At 33.7% G+C, this 15721-nt stretch overlaps 1 protein-coding gene across 3 annotated transcripts in view; it reads left to right on the top strand.

Annotated features, from left to right (window-relative positions):
- The window catches only part of LOC133835546 (uncharacterized), a 37056-nt gene extending 21865 nt beyond the window's left edge, over nt 1-15191 (top strand). For 2 of the 3 annotated variants that reach the window (XM_062265633.1, XM_062265563.1), the window contains 7 exons: nt 10049-10249; nt 10452-10863; nt 11967-12222; nt 12305-12901; nt 13583-13739; nt 13810-14076; nt 14173-15191. In XM_062265633.1, the coding sequence (XP_062121617.1) occupies nt 10049-10249; nt 10452-10863; nt 11967-12222; nt 12305-12901; nt 13583-13739; nt 13810-14076; nt 14173-14368 (2086 nt within the window). In that variant the 3' untranslated portion in view covers nt 14369-15191. Of the gene's footprint in view, nt 1-10048; nt 10250-10451; nt 10864-11966; nt 12223-12304; nt 12902-13582; nt 13740-13809; nt 14077-14172 lie in introns of those variants that run through there. The other variant, XM_062265708.1, reaches the window with a different exon arrangement.
- The last annotated feature ends 530 nt before the right edge of the window (nt 15192-15721 follow it).

Raw genomic sequence — 15721 nt, 5'->3', positions numbered from 1 at the left:
CTTGAAACAGTTTAAACACTTGTGATTTCTATAAAGCTGTTTTTACTATAAACAGAATATTTTGCATAACTTATATTTCAAATTAAATTGCCATTCATTGCGTATTTTATTTATTTAAATAAGTAGTGCATAGCAATTGGTTACTTTAATTAGCATGCCAAATTTCAGCTTGCTAGCTGCTGTACTTCTCGAGATCTGCCACCGAACCGCTGTAGAAACGCTTAAAAGCTAGCAGCAGGCATAGAGCGGTGCGAAAACTTTGCAGATCGCATTTGTAAGCAATAATAATATGATTTATTGAAAAGTTTTGCTGAATTAAAGAAAATTCGATTTATTAGCGGATTTCCTTCAGTTTTTCGTCTTTTATTCATCAGTTTACTTTGCAGCCCTGGAAAACTCAAGGCTCTTTGTGAACTTTATTTTGTTTTTGGTGAGGTCTGAGAGTAGGACTGTGTTTACTTCCGCTCAACTGCAATGCACTCAACTGCACTTTCAATATTTGCGCAACTAATTCACACACGAGTTTTTTGTTATTTTTTCGCTTTGTTTTCTGTCTATAATGGATATTTAACTGTTCAACTGTGATGTAATGCCAACTGATCTCTCAGTGTGTTGTGTATGTGTGTGTTTGTTGCAGTCTCCAGTTTCAGCTAGAAATTGTAGATGTGTGTGTGTGTGTGTGTAGCTCTTCTGACCCAGTTGCAATGACACTTTCAAATGCCGTTGCAATCAAATGCAAGTACGACTTGCGACTTGCGACTTTGCGAATGTAGTATAACATATATTTAAGTATTAAGTGCATTTGTGGCTTTCTCGTAACATTTTCTGCATTGCTGCAATGCTTTGCATAGTTCATAAAGATCTCATGAAGAGAAAGTGCGTAGAACTGAAGACGAGAAGAAAACATATACTATACTAGCTGAAAAAAAGGAGAGAAAAAAGAAGCAGAAAAAAAAACTGGCAACTGTGTCAATTAATATGCTAAATTATACATACAAAGTTGCCAGACACCAAACTGATGGCCCAGTTGGCGACTGCCAATCAATTGCAAAAAACTAAATATATGATGGAGATGAAGAGAGAAGCAGAGTGAGAGGTGGGAGGTAGGAGTAGGAGGGAGGAAACTAGGAAGCATAATTCCCAAGCTAACTAATTACCACACAATGTGACGTGAAAGTTCGTTCGTGAAACCGGCAAAAGAAGAAAGCGTCTCTTTCTCTCGATCATATTTATGAACTTCCTCTCTCGCGGTTAATGTCAAGTTGCCATCAATTCTCCCTGCCAGTTGCCAGTTGGAAGTTGGCATTCCCTCCCACCTACTACAAGTACAACCACTTCGGTCGCTATTCAATTACGTCGCGCTTATATAATGTAATCTAGTGTAATCTTTGTCAGTCGACAAAGTTGGTCAACTCTGAAAGTAGTTGGTTGACTTTTGAGTTCTACTCTGCCTGCTGCCTGCTTTCTAAGCCACCTTTCAAATTCAATTAAAATAGAAATATATACACACACACACACACACAGCGAGCGAGAGAGAGAGAGAAACACCCACACAGAACGACAAGCTAGAACTGGAATTGATATGAATATGTATGTAATGTGCATGCATAAATTACGTATACGACACATGTGGCCAAGTTAAGCGAAGCCCCCTGCAGCAGCTCGACTTTGACTTCCAAAACAGCCTTGCACTTTGCTCAAGCTAGTCCAAAAATATTGAACTAGTCGACGCAGCAGATACCCTGTAAGTAGTTGTTTAATTTATTTAAAGTTCATTTATTATAAGATTTTATATTTTCAAGTTATATTGAAAGAAATTTAATAGTTTCCGTCATTTTAGTGTAGTTCACTTTTAATACGATAACAAACTTATACTACAACTAATTATAGAGTATTCAAAACAGAAGGCAGCTAAAGAGTTGGCATGCCTAAATGAAGTGGGCAAATTTGCATAGTCGAGGCTGCAAATTAAGTCAGTCATAAATAACAAATCAAAAAGAAATGACCAAAAAACTACCAAAACGCAAAACAACAAAAGAATTGGGTCAGTAACACGCCAAAAAGAAAGACAACAATAACAGCAGAAAAAAGCGAATCAAACAAACCCAAAAAATAAACCAAAATAAAAAAATAAAACACGCAATTGAGCATGGTCATAGCTTTGAAATGAAAGACAAAGGCAAAAGCGACAGACGACAGACGACACAATGACGATGATGACGAACCAAGCGAAATGGGAAGAATGTGTAGGAATCTATTCCTATATATAAAACACACATACATAAATATATATAGTACTATCTGTCTCTATATCTGTGTGTGTGTGTGTGTGTGTAGGTATTTAAAGCATGTTCCGTCTTTGTCAAATTGCTTGGAAGGAAGTTCACAGCGTGAACAAAAACAAAAATTAATTAAAAGCAGCTGAACGAAATACGACAAAACAAAAACATACACATCAAATAAATTGCACTGACATTTTTGATAGACAAATAAAAAAATTTAAGAAAAGGAACTAATTGATGACCCAATTCTTTTGTCAAAGCAACAACTATTTATATTCAAATTTGCTTTCGTTTTGAACTACAAAACTGCTCAAAATAATAGCAGTGAAATGCTTTGTTCCAAGAATGTAATATTTAATATATTGAATTTATTCTTTTCATTAATTATTATGTTAAAATTATTGATTTTATATTATTGAATATAATCATTTAAATTTTATATGAATTTCATGAATTGATATTGTTAAATTGAATAGAATAATGCGTTTTTCATAAATTAATCATTTTTTTGCTTTTTCATGATAAGAATTTTATATTATTCGTAATAAAGTATTATCAAGAATTGCATATTGTATTATATATTATAATACAATATTATAAAATTGCTGAACTTTAAGAATTCTGTATTATAGTATATTTTTTTACGATCCCAAATATTCAAATATTATCAAGAAAAATTCCATTTGGTTTTAATATTACTTTTTATTTATTTTTATATTTTTTTTGAATAGGTCATTGAGCAAGTGAATTCATTATTATAAATTTGTTGAACTTTCAGAACTTTGTATTTTAAAATATATTTTGTAAAACTCCAAACAATTATCAAAATGCTCAAGAATTTTGTATTTTAAAATATATATTTTAACCATTCAAAATAATCAAGTATTATCAAGAACTTGGTATTTAAAACTCTCAATGATCACTTAATAATCCTTATTATAAAATTCTTGAACTTTGAGATTTCTATATTTTAACATATCGATTCAAAATAATCATGTACTATCATGTAAATTCCCGATTGGTTTTAATATTACTTTTTATTTTATTTTATATATTTTTTACGACTCCTAATATTCAAGTATTATCAAGAACTTAGTATATTAAAGTATATTTTTTTAAGATTCAAAATAATCTAGTATTATCAAAAATTCAGCTTTTTAATATATTTTTGTACAATTCAAAATATTTAATTATTATCAAACACAATACAGTTTACTTTTTCAAATGAGTTTCTTTCGTCTAGACAAATATGAAACATGCTATACACTCTTTAGTAAAACATATTAAGTGTAGATCACTAATCAGATGCTGAACTTAAAATACTCAACGAAAGCGTATAAACAGACAAAAATAATCATAATAATAATCATGGAAATAGAAAAGGCAAAAACCAAAACAAAAGCTGCTGCGGCTGTCAATGAACTCTGCAAGCCCTTAATACACACACACACACACACTCTATACACACACACACACGCACACTGAGAGCGTGGTTGTATAAAAAAGGCGACTTGTTTAATATCGGTCAATGTATTCAAAAAAAAAATACAAAACGAGATAAGAATTTCAAAAATTTTTCTTTTGATTGCGTGTGTTTGCCTCGCCGCGTGTGTGAGTGTGTGTGTGTGTGCGAGTGTGTGTGTGTGTGTTGATGTTGTATGCAATGCCAAACTTTCACGTAATTTTTGCGTGTTTTTTTTTGTCTTTGCTCACCTTCTCCCTCTCTCTCTCTCTGTCTCTCTGTGTGTGTGAATTATATTATTTTCGCGTCTGTTTTGCCCGTTGTAAAGAGTCAACAACCTTTTGCGTATTCAAGAAGCGCGAGACCTTCCCCTAAGCCCCGCTTTGTCTCCTTCTCTCTCTCTCTCTCTCTCGTTCGCTCCGTCTCTTTCTGTGTTTCACCTCGCCCCCATTTTACAGCTAGTAGCAGCAGCTCCCTTTTGCCTCAGCCAAACTAGCAACAACAACTAGAAAGCTGTTTGCCTTAGTGGCCTTAATCAACATAAAACAAAACAGAAACAAAAAAAAAACAAAAAAACACAAAAAATGGCATCATACTTTTGTTAATTACGTAAATTACAACAACCATATTAACAACAATTATGCAGGTATTTTATTATGTATGTTGCGCTGCTTTAATTCATCAATTAAACACAACTCTTTGCCTTGTTGTTATTAAACTTTAAGAGCATTTCGTGTTCGACCAGAAATCTTTAGTTTATTACACCTTTTTCTTTTATATTTTTTGTTATTTTGTTTATAGTATATTGTTTTTTGCAAATTAGTTTTGGATTTTTTGGTTGAAACTAACGTATCAACACTTTCGCTGGACCGTCTGTCAAATAGAAATCTTTGCTAAAAGATAAAACACTTTCGAAATGATTTTTAGTTTGCAAAAAAAAAAGTTGATAAGTCCTTCACAAAAAAAAAATCTTTTAATAGTGGCGAATAGTATTAATTTCTTGGAAATAAAAAGATTTAAGATTCAGATCGCAAAGTGAAATATTATTTCAGAGCTTTCTTAGAGCTGTTTCCATTTATTTAGACACGCAACATATGATTCTTAAATCGTATTTTAAACTTCCTTAAACAAAACTAGGCTAAGAAAAACTAGAAAGGAATCTTGATAAAATTGGTCTTCATTAGTTTAGTTATTAAATTATGTTTATTAAATTGGAAATATCATTTATGATCTGTCCTAAAGCTTATGATTTGTTTAATCGTGTTTTCGCAATGATAAATGTAAACTTTTTTGAATAAAAGATTCAACTTTCAAAAGTTTTTCCCCTAATAAGTCAAATATTTAATTTTTATTAAATTGGAAATATTATTTCCGATCTTGATTAAAGTTTTTCTCATTTCTGATCTTCCTTAAAGCTATTTCCTTTAATTTAGTCATATGAAAACTTCCTTAAACAAAATTAGACTTTGAAATAGTATTTCCAATCTTGCTTAAAGTTTTTCCACATTAAATCGGTTTATTAATATTATATGAAAATATCATCTCTAAAGTTTCTTAAAGCTTTTCCTTATTACTTACTCAGTTTTTGTTTATCAATTCAAAAGCATTCCCAAGCTATATCTTCAACATTTTCGCTTACAAATCACACAAGAATTTATTTTATTTTTTTGTTTTTCCAAATGCAAAATTCCCGCTGCATCGACATTATTCGTGTAATTAAATGCCATTCGTAGGTCTTGCGATTCTGATAACCTTGTGTATATGGTCTGAGCTACATTTTGCTTAGTCATGGCATTCTTTTTGTCGGTTTGACCCATAAACCTCAACATTTCCCATATGTGGCACGCTTCCCAACTAACCGCAGAATTTGCAGCGGGAAGCAAAAAAATCAACCAGCAACAACAATCTCTTGAAGATCGCGCACAACACGTGACAGCTTAGAAAGACAGACAGCAAAAAAAACAGAGAAGAAGGAAATAAAAACTTCAGCAACTTGGTGGGAGAAACTGTTGTCAATGAAGAAGAAGATATGGTCTTTATGGTAAATGGTAAATGGTATATACTATATATATATGGCCACTTTATTTCACTTTGCTCGACAAATTTCATTGGAAATTCATGTGTATTTTTGTTCATCAACTCCACAAAATAACAAACTTTACTTTCTTTTAATTTGTAATCGCCTTTTGTCGACAGCACACACATTATTTTATTTGATTGTTGTGTGTGAGTTTTTAAAGCTCAGCTTCGAGTTCATGAGTTGAGTTGTATGTGAAAAGGCTCACGTAGGCACCGAATAGAAGGCGAAGTAGGGAAATCTCTATTTCCAATACGCCATGCAGCTGTTCTATGCACTTGTTGGACTTTGAATGGAATGCAATGTAACTTAATATTGAGTATACGACTTATCCAGCACATTATTACATATTTTTCTATATTTATTTCCAAGAAAACTGAGTGAAGTTGGAAGCTAAAGGCAAACATACATACGAGTATTTAATATTCTTTCTATATGCAGTCTATCTCAAAGAATCATCTTAATAAATCATCTTTAGAGAAATATTCAAGACTTGTTTGTTAAAAACAGTCCCAACTATTTCTCTTATTTCACTATTATTCTTTGTTATTTTTATTATTAGTTTATCTTTTTATTATTATTTTTTAATATTATTTTAAAAAGTGATCTAAAAGATGTAATAAGATTTTAAGTGGAAGACCTCCCAAAAGGAACTAATATTAATACATACATAAATCTTTAGACAAAATTGAAGAAAACTTTTTAAAGTGATTAATGAAATTAAAAACATTGCTGAAATACAAACACAAAACAAAATGATAACGCAAGATAATCGTAATATTATATTTGTTGGTTAAAAAGTATTTCCAAAATAATCCAAACTATTCATATTTAATGTTCTCTAGGAATTTAGTTTCTTGATTATGTTTTTATTATGTTTTTAAAACTGAAAATTAAAATATAAATTACTTTACAATTTCCAATAGAAATATGTTTAAATTGAAGTTTGATTTTAATCTATTATATTATTCTTGTGTGTTTTGGAAACTGAAACTTTATAAAATATATTTAAGTGAAATACATTTAAATTGTAATTTGTTTTGAATCTATTGGAAGTATTAAGCATTTATTTTTATTAGTTGTTCCTCATAAACAACAACCTAGTTGTTTATTTTTATGTTACATGTTGTTACGTCTTGAAGACTAGATTAATCTTTAAACGTATTTTTTACTGAAAAATTGTTAATATTTTTGTCTATATTTGTTTCTATTTCAAATCGGTAACTGCTTTTCGATATAGTCAACATCTTTTGCTTTTCTTGCTCGGCTATCAACACCCGGACATAGAACAGCTGAGAGTTGCATTCGCTGCGTATTCATCAGACACTTTGCATGGCACACGGACACGATGAAAGCTTCAGTGTGTGTGTGAGTGCGTGTGAGAGACTGCGTGATTGTTTGTGTATGCGTGTGTGTGTGTGCGTATGCTTTGTTTGATGTTGTCTCTTGCTGACTGCATTGACCCCCACTTGGGGCCTGCGCGTTATTATTATTATGATTGTTGTTGTTGTTGCTGCTGCTGATGTTGATGTTCTTGTTGTTGTTGTTGTTGTTGTTGTTGTTGTTGCTGTCTCACACACGCACATTGCGGTTCATTGCACTCTCTATTTGCTTGGGCTTCCCATTTTTTATACCCGCTACCCATAGGGTAGAAGGGTATTATAACTTTGTGCCGGCAGGAAATGTATGTAACAGGTAGAAGGAGCCATCTCCGACCCTATAAAGTATATATATTCTTGATCAGCGTTAACAGCCGAGACGATCTAGCCATGTCCGTCTGTCCGTCTGTCCGTCTGTGTGTCTGTCCGTCCGTCCGTATGAACACCTAGATCTCAGAGACTATAAGAGATAGAGCTATAATTTTTTTTCGACAGCATTTGTTATGTTTGCACGCAGATCAAGTTTGTTTCAAATTTTTGCCACGCCCTCTTCCGCCCCCGCAAATCAAAAAAATCGAATAACAAGCGTAATTTTAAAGCTAGAGTTGCGAATTTTGGTATATATAATAATAACTATAGTAGTTATGATTCCTGAAAATTTGGTTGCGATCAGATGAAAATTGTCGAAGTTATTAAAGAAATACTTTTGTATGGGCAAACACGCCTACTTACTAGGGGTCTTAGTTGCTTTGGCCGACAATCTGGTACATTGTGCCGTCTATGGTATATTTTGAATGGTGTGCTGTATCAATATACCAAACATACCATTTGGTATATTTTTAGTATTTTTTTAGTATTTTCGGTATATTTTGAAAATAATACCGCAATATTTTGCCCCTATTAAAAATGGGTAGCGGGTATCTCACAGTCGAGCACACTCGACTGTAACTTTCTTACTTGTTTTTTTTTTGTTAACATTTACATTTTTATTTTGTTTTTGGAATAATTTTGATTTTCGTTCTTTGGATGCTGCATTTGGAATTTGTTGCTTTACTCTTTACTCTTAAATTGATTTTTACAAGTTGCGCACAGTCTGTAAAAATGGAAAATATTTAAATAAATTTTGATAGGTATAAAGCAACAAGAGAGCAGGAGCAATAGAGATAGATAGAGAGAGAGAGAGAGGGAAAGAACTGAGGCTATTGACTCGTGCGGTCTGCGTTGGCATTCGTGTAGGAGGAGACGAAGAAGAAGAAGAAGGAGGGGGAGAGGAGGCAGAGACAGAGACAGAGTGCGAAGCATTGACCGAGAGTTGAGCGCACAAGAAAAACAGAGAATCCAACAGAAACAACAGAGAAGCGAGAATAACAGAGCGAGCGAGCGAAAGAGAGAGAGAGCGTGAAAGAGCAAAAGAGAGTGATAATGCGACGCGACAGCACACACATGTGATATCACCGATAACAGTCTGTCTGTCTTTCTGCTCGTTGTTGTATTATTCTGTTGCATACAAAGAAATAAACACACACACACACACATACAGAGAGATTTTGACTTTTTGAAGATTTGAGGGGAAGGTGTCTGCACTTTTGTTTCTTTATGCACCGAACACCGAAAGCGAAACGAAACGAATCGAAATCTGCGTCTGCAAAACGGTTAAAATCGAGTGGTGCATATCTTTTGATAATACCAACCTAGCAATATAGTATATTCAAAGATATACCGCACACTATACTATATAGAGACCAACTTACTTCTTATACTAATAGGGCAATTGACCTGCAAGTGATTATCAGAGATTATATTGTACTATAAAGTGAGTGAAATGTTAGAGCCTATTTATATATATACAATATATATTCATGCATATTCTTCAGTCGGTATCAGCCAGCAGCTGAGTCATTCTCTGCAATTTGTTATACGCTTTTATTCTCTGCGCTAGTGACGAAAGTGACGATTAAACTCAAATCTAACAGCTGATTGCTTTGTTCTTCTTGCATTTGTATTATGCACCCAAAAATCAATGATGAAATTACCAAAAGAAAGTGCGATACTTTTGACTTCAAATGAGTAATACAGTTTTGTGAAAATTATATCGTTGTTGAAGGATTGAGAACTTAGATCTATAAAAAGATTTCAATAAAAGTTGGTTCTTTAATGACTGACAGACTTTCTTTATATGTTACATCTTTTTATTAAAGATCTTTTTGTTGATGCAGTTAACATTGATTTTCTGAATTTCATTAATCTGTTTAAAACGAACAGTTCAAATTGGGCTGGATTTTTTTTTACTCGCTAAAGGAGCCCGGAATGTTGGTTCACACAATAATAAGTGATAATCTAGTATATTTTGACTTCTATGGTATATTTCGAATGTCTTACTTTATCGACATCCCATTTATAGCCTACGGTATATTTAAGTATTTTCGTTGAATATTATTTGGTATATTTTAAGAATAATAAAGCACTGTTTTGCTTATTAAAAGTAATATAATTTTATATACAAACTCCTATTTAATTTGAAAAACAAGTTTTCTATATACATCGAATATTGTAGTAATGGTTTATCTTGTTTTTTTTATTCAATAAAGAATTCGTATACAGTTTAAAATGCACATTACTGAACCTCACCTTCATAGAATACTTAAATAGTGAAATATATAATATAAATACTGAATACATTTATTTTGGAACTCTACTTGATTAATTGTAGTGCATACTTTTAGGCAACATAACTATGCTTACTTCACCTTTTACAGGGTATTCAAATGTCTTTAATTTTCATTTCAAAATTATAATTTTATCTTACCACGTATTTCTAACTTAATTTGTTCTTTTCTTTTATTTGCAGAGTTGTTTATCCCTATACAACAGTGAAACATCAACAAATGCAACAGCAACACCAGCATCATCAACATCGGCAGCATCCGCAGCCACATCAGCAACAACAACAACAACAACAATCACAGCCAACATTACAGTTGACATTTCAGAATTTAAACGTGTTGCACAACGAACGCAAAATACTTTCCGATGTGAGTGGATTAGTCAGGTAACAGCAACAACAACAACAACAACAACAATCACAATAAGCAAACAAAAACAACAAAAGCAAACACTGTGTAACAGTGGCATAATAAAACAACATTCAACAAAACCCACTGAACCACTGTCAACTAACAACAACAACAACTCTTTTTGCTCTCTTCCACTCTCTTTGGTACTCTCTCTCCATCTCTCTCTCTCTCTGGCAGTCCCGGCGAGGTGCTTGCTATTATGGGACCCTCGGGCAGCGGCAAAACCACACTCTTGGACTGCTTGAGTGGCCAGCGGCATTTTGATAGCGGCAACGTTTATCTCAATCGCGAACCACTCTCGAAGCGTTGGCGCCGCAAAATTGGATATGTGCTGCAGGAGGAGATCTTCTTCACCCAGCTGACGCTGCGCGAAACCGTTCTCTACACCGCATTGTTGCGACTCCCCGAATCGATGGCACGTGCCGAGAAGCTGCGTCTTGTCGATCACATATTGGACACCCTGGAGCTCACCTGCTGTCAGCAGACCAAGTTTGGCGATTACCTCAATCGCGGTCTCTCTGGCGGCGAGAAGAAGCGTGCCAACATCGCCTGCGAACTGCTCACCAATCCCCTCCTCATGCTCCTCGATGTGAGTATCAAGTTAAAAGAGAAATAATATAATTAATATGTGGGTGAAGGGGGGGTTTAGATCTGCGTTTATATTTGCGTTGAGAGGAAAAGCTTAATTAGCAACTGAGGTCTTATTTAATCACTTCAATAATAATAGATATAATAATACAAAGTTCAAGAAATACCTTAAAAACAGAGGATGAATTTAAAGAATATTTATATATATAAAGAATAATATATAACTAATAATAATATAACTAAAATAGTATTCATTTACCATTTCTATCTGTCCGTCGGTCTGCATATAAAACCTCTTGGTATATTTTGTACTCTATGGTATATTTTGAATGTATAGATTGAATATACATATATCGAAATAGTATTATCGATATTATCAAATATATGCATTTATGGCATATTTTAAAAGTAGTACTACATTGATACGAGTATACCAAAAATATAGCCTTCGGTATATTAACTTGGTATATTTTTAGAAAATGGTTTTATTCAAAATGGGTAGCGGGTTTCTTACAATCTGAAATTTGTTGATAATATTATGTAAAGTGGCAAATGGCAAAATATGATATTAATAATCATTATGAAACAATAATGTGACAGACTTGTGCGATAGGAACATTAAAGTAATATATATACAGCTGTAAGCTTTGAAATAGCAGTGCGACAGAAACAAAACTATAAAAAGGTTAATATTGCTTATTCCGTTTTGTTATTTGTTTTTATTAAATGTATATATGTAAATATCGATATTTTCCAAAGTTTTTAAAGATTTTGATTTATAATTATGCTTAAGTAATTTTAGCTTATTGAATTCAGTAAAGCAAAATAATAATCAACGACTTAAAGGATTTGAGACTTGGAAATAAATTATTTCAAAACCTTAATAAACTTCCCTTAGAATTTTTGAAAGATCGTGTACTAAAGAGTATTATAAGATTACCTAAATTTATTCGAAGAATTATGAACTAATACTGAATTTTAAGATCACATACAATCAGTAGAAGAATAATGAACAAAAGTAAAGGGTAAACTTATCTGAAGAGTTATTTTGTATATTGTAAACATTGCAAATGAATTGATTGATCAATATAATTGTTTTTGCAGGAGCCCACCTCAGGTTTGGACAGCCACTCGGCCATCTCGCTGATGAAGGTGCTGAAGCGTTATGCCCAGCTGGAGCAGAAGACGATTGTGATAAGCGTGCATCAGCCATCGTCACAGATGTTCCACATGTTCGACAAGCTGCTGCTGTTGCATCAGGGACGCACCGCCTACTTCGGCGAGGTGCAGAACATCTTTCGGCACTTTGAGGACATTGGTGTGACCATCAAGCCCCACTACAATCCCGCTGACTTTGTGTGTAAGTAGATTGATTGATAGATTGATAGATTGATAGATTGATTCGTAGAACTAAAAATTAATCTACTTTTCTGTGCTTACAGTGGAACAGCTGAAATCCCATCCGGATATACGTGAAAAGCTGTTTGTTGCCGCCAGGGAATCGCATTGCAACTACTTGAATACCATCAACAGTAACAGCAACGGCAACGCCCTTCAACAGAGCCAGAGCCAGGACAAGTCATTGGAGAAGCAGCACAACAGCAATCTAATCAATTATGTTTACAATCAATACGCCAATCGACACAACACCACAAAGGATTGCGATGCCGATGAGGAGGCTGCTCAGCATTTGGTTTACAGCGCCGCCGATTCGCAATCGAATTTCAGTTCCTGCGCCTCCAGTGATTGCCAGTCATACAGTGCGGGCAAAAAGTGTGCCAACGACGATGATTGGCTCTCGTATCCCACACGCTTTCACACCCAGTTCAGTGTGCTCTCCAGCCGCAATTTCAAGGAGGCCAAGCCACGCATGCTCTCCAAACTGAATTGGTTCCAAACCATCGGTTTAGCATTGATGGCCGGGGCCATTTGGTTCCAGCTGCCCCGCACCGAGGAGTTCCTGCACGATCTTCAGGGCTGGATGTTCTTCTCACAGACCTACTGGATGCTCTTTGCGCTCTTCGGTGCGCTCAATTCATGTGAGTGGCAAGAGAGAAATCATTTTAAATGTAGATTAGTTGAGGCTGAAATTAAACACCTTTTTAGACATTATTATTGAAATTATATTGTCAGTTTAGTTATCTATTCATGTTACATAAAAGCACGACATAATTTCGAATATTGTTAGTTTAAAAGCACCTTAGAAAGCTCTGTACATTCTAACCCAAATTCTGCAGATTTTTTAAAATTAATCGAAAGCTTTACTCTCTAATTTATTTTACTTGAATATGCCTGTTTTGTAGAGTTGTTAAGTACAAGTTTTGTAAGAATAATCTAAAGCACATTTTTTTGTAAAAATAAGCAAAAGGTTTGATTTACTTTGCCTTTCAAGAATTGATAACTTCGCAAGCTTTAAAAGCTTTGTAAGATTAATCTAAAGCATATTTTCTCCTAATGAATTGATAACTTCATCAACATTAAAAGTTTATAAGATTGATCGAAAGCTCGTTTAATAATAAGCTAAAAGCTTAACTTACTTTGCTTCTTCTAATGAATCGATAGCTTCATGATCTTCAAAAGTACTAATGTAATTTGTATAAATGTAAAGTCGAAGTAAAAATTTGTCTTACCCAAATCTTAACTTAATATTACTCTTAAACCTTTATGCGAATTTGCTGCTCATAAATAATGTGCTTTTGCTTTTCATTTCTTTCTTTTAGTCCCCTCAGAGCGTGAGGTCATCAGCAAGGAGCGTCGCTCGGGTGCCTATCGCTTGTCTGCCTATTATCTGGCCAAAATGTGCGCGGAACTTCCGCTGGTGATAACTTTACCCACTGTCTACCTCATGATAAGCTATCCCATGCTGGGCTGCAGCAGGTAAGTTTATCAATATGCGACTGCTATCGATTATCAATTCCAATTAATTTGTCTTACTTTTTTCTTTTAGCTTTAAGCTCTTCTTTCTGATGCTAATCTTTTTGCTACTCAACACGATTGTGGCGCAGAGCGTGGGCTTCTTCATTGGCGCCTGTTGCATGGACATGAATGTGAGCATTACACTGAGTGCACTCTATACGCTTGCCACACAGCTCTTTGGCGGTTATCTTTCGTCACGCATTCCGGAAGGTCTCAGCTGGATACGGTATACATCAATGATACACTATGCATATCAGAATATGCAAATACTCGAGTTCCGCGAGGGTCCGCCTATTAGGTAAGTGTATTTCACTTTAGTTTTATTGAATTTATATTATACAATGCGATGGGATGGCATTCAACTTATTCATCGATTTCCGTTTCTGTTTTTCAGCTGCGGATCGCCGAGCAGCTATGAGATATGCAAACAGCAGACAACCGAATTCATTCCATATGAGGAAATACTCAAAGCACAAAACTCAACATCACCATTGTGGCTGAATACGCTGATACTGATGATGTTCTTTCTGGTATTTCGCGGACTGGGCTATGCGGTGCTGCGCTATTTGCGGTGCCCCAAAAAGACGTGATACAGCTGACAACGAACCAGTGATACGTAATTTGTAACAAGTGTAATCCTATCATACATATATCGTACATGCATATATGTATATTCGATATATACATATTGTATATCCTGTAACCTAATCTAAATGTTGAACAAACTACATGCAAACAAACGTGCGCCAATTTTTGTGATTCAAATTTCAAAAGCCACATCAATTAGTATATAACTATTATATATCATTATTAAATATCTAGTTTAAATGTATTCACAACACACACACACATACACATATATATCTATATCAATCTATCAATCTGTATGTATGGCAAACGACAGGCGCTATATCCAAAATTTGTTTGTTGCATTTGGTGAACAACAATTTTTGTTTTGTTTTATGCATTTTAATTGTTAGCCATTTATCCTAAAGCCTATTATTATAATTATTACAATTATCATTATCATTATTATTATTACTATTATTATTATGTTGCGCTGTTAAAGAGAAATATTTGTTTTGCCTTTTGCGAAAATAATGTTTTAATTTACGTTTTATAAATCCAAAAGTAATGCAAGTTAACAGCTATATTATTATTATTCTATATCTATATCACACATTACTGTACTATATGCATATATTTAAAGTTCTAGAAAGTTTTGTAGATTTTTTGCAAATTTTTTCAATTGGGAAAAAAACACTGTGATTTAGTATGCTAGTTTTTTAATTAGTTTTAAGCTGGCTCCATAAGTGTTTGCCACAACAACAAAAACCATGTAAAACATCAACCAATTGTATAAGCATATACATCATTGTAAATGTTTACATTAACTAATTATATGTAATTAAATTTATTTAAACATTCATAAAAATTCGTTGCGAATTATTCTTTCCACTTTCGAAATGTCGCTCATTCGATTGTCAGTGGCGCGGTTTTTAAGTAATCGGTTGGTCTATCGAAAGCTTGTATTGCGTTCGATAATTTTCACGACTGTGGTAATTTGTTGCACATCTGGTATATTGACAGACGGTTTTTATTCTCGTTTTATTTGCGGTCACACAGTTTGTAGCTGGCGCACTTGCGCATGTGAAAAATATTAAAAGTGGAGTGCATTTAATTTTATCCCTTAATTTTTTATTTTTTTTGTGAAAGTGAAAATTGCTTTGTGCAAATAAAAAAGCATCATGTGAATACAATTGAGTGTAGTGAATTGTGAATGTGTTGTGCAAAAAATCTGAATTGGACGCTCGCATTTGCGAACTAAGGAAATGAGCTATAGAAGATAAATAATAATTATTCCTAAAAAACGGAGCATCGCTTTGGTAAGTACTGTTTAAATTATTCACCGCAATGTTTGCTTTGAATATGTTTTCTAAAAA

Source organism: Drosophila sulfurigaster, chromosome 2L (assembly GCF_023558435.1).
Source record: "Drosophila sulfurigaster albostrigata strain 15112-1811.04 chromosome 2L, ASM2355843v2, whole genome shotgun sequence".
NCBI classification, from domain to species: domain Eukaryota; kingdom Metazoa; phylum Arthropoda; class Insecta; order Diptera; family Drosophilidae; genus Drosophila; species Drosophila sulfurigaster.
The sequence above is the reverse complement of the archived record's forward strand: the minus strand, read 5'-3'. Positions and strand labels throughout refer to the sequence as shown.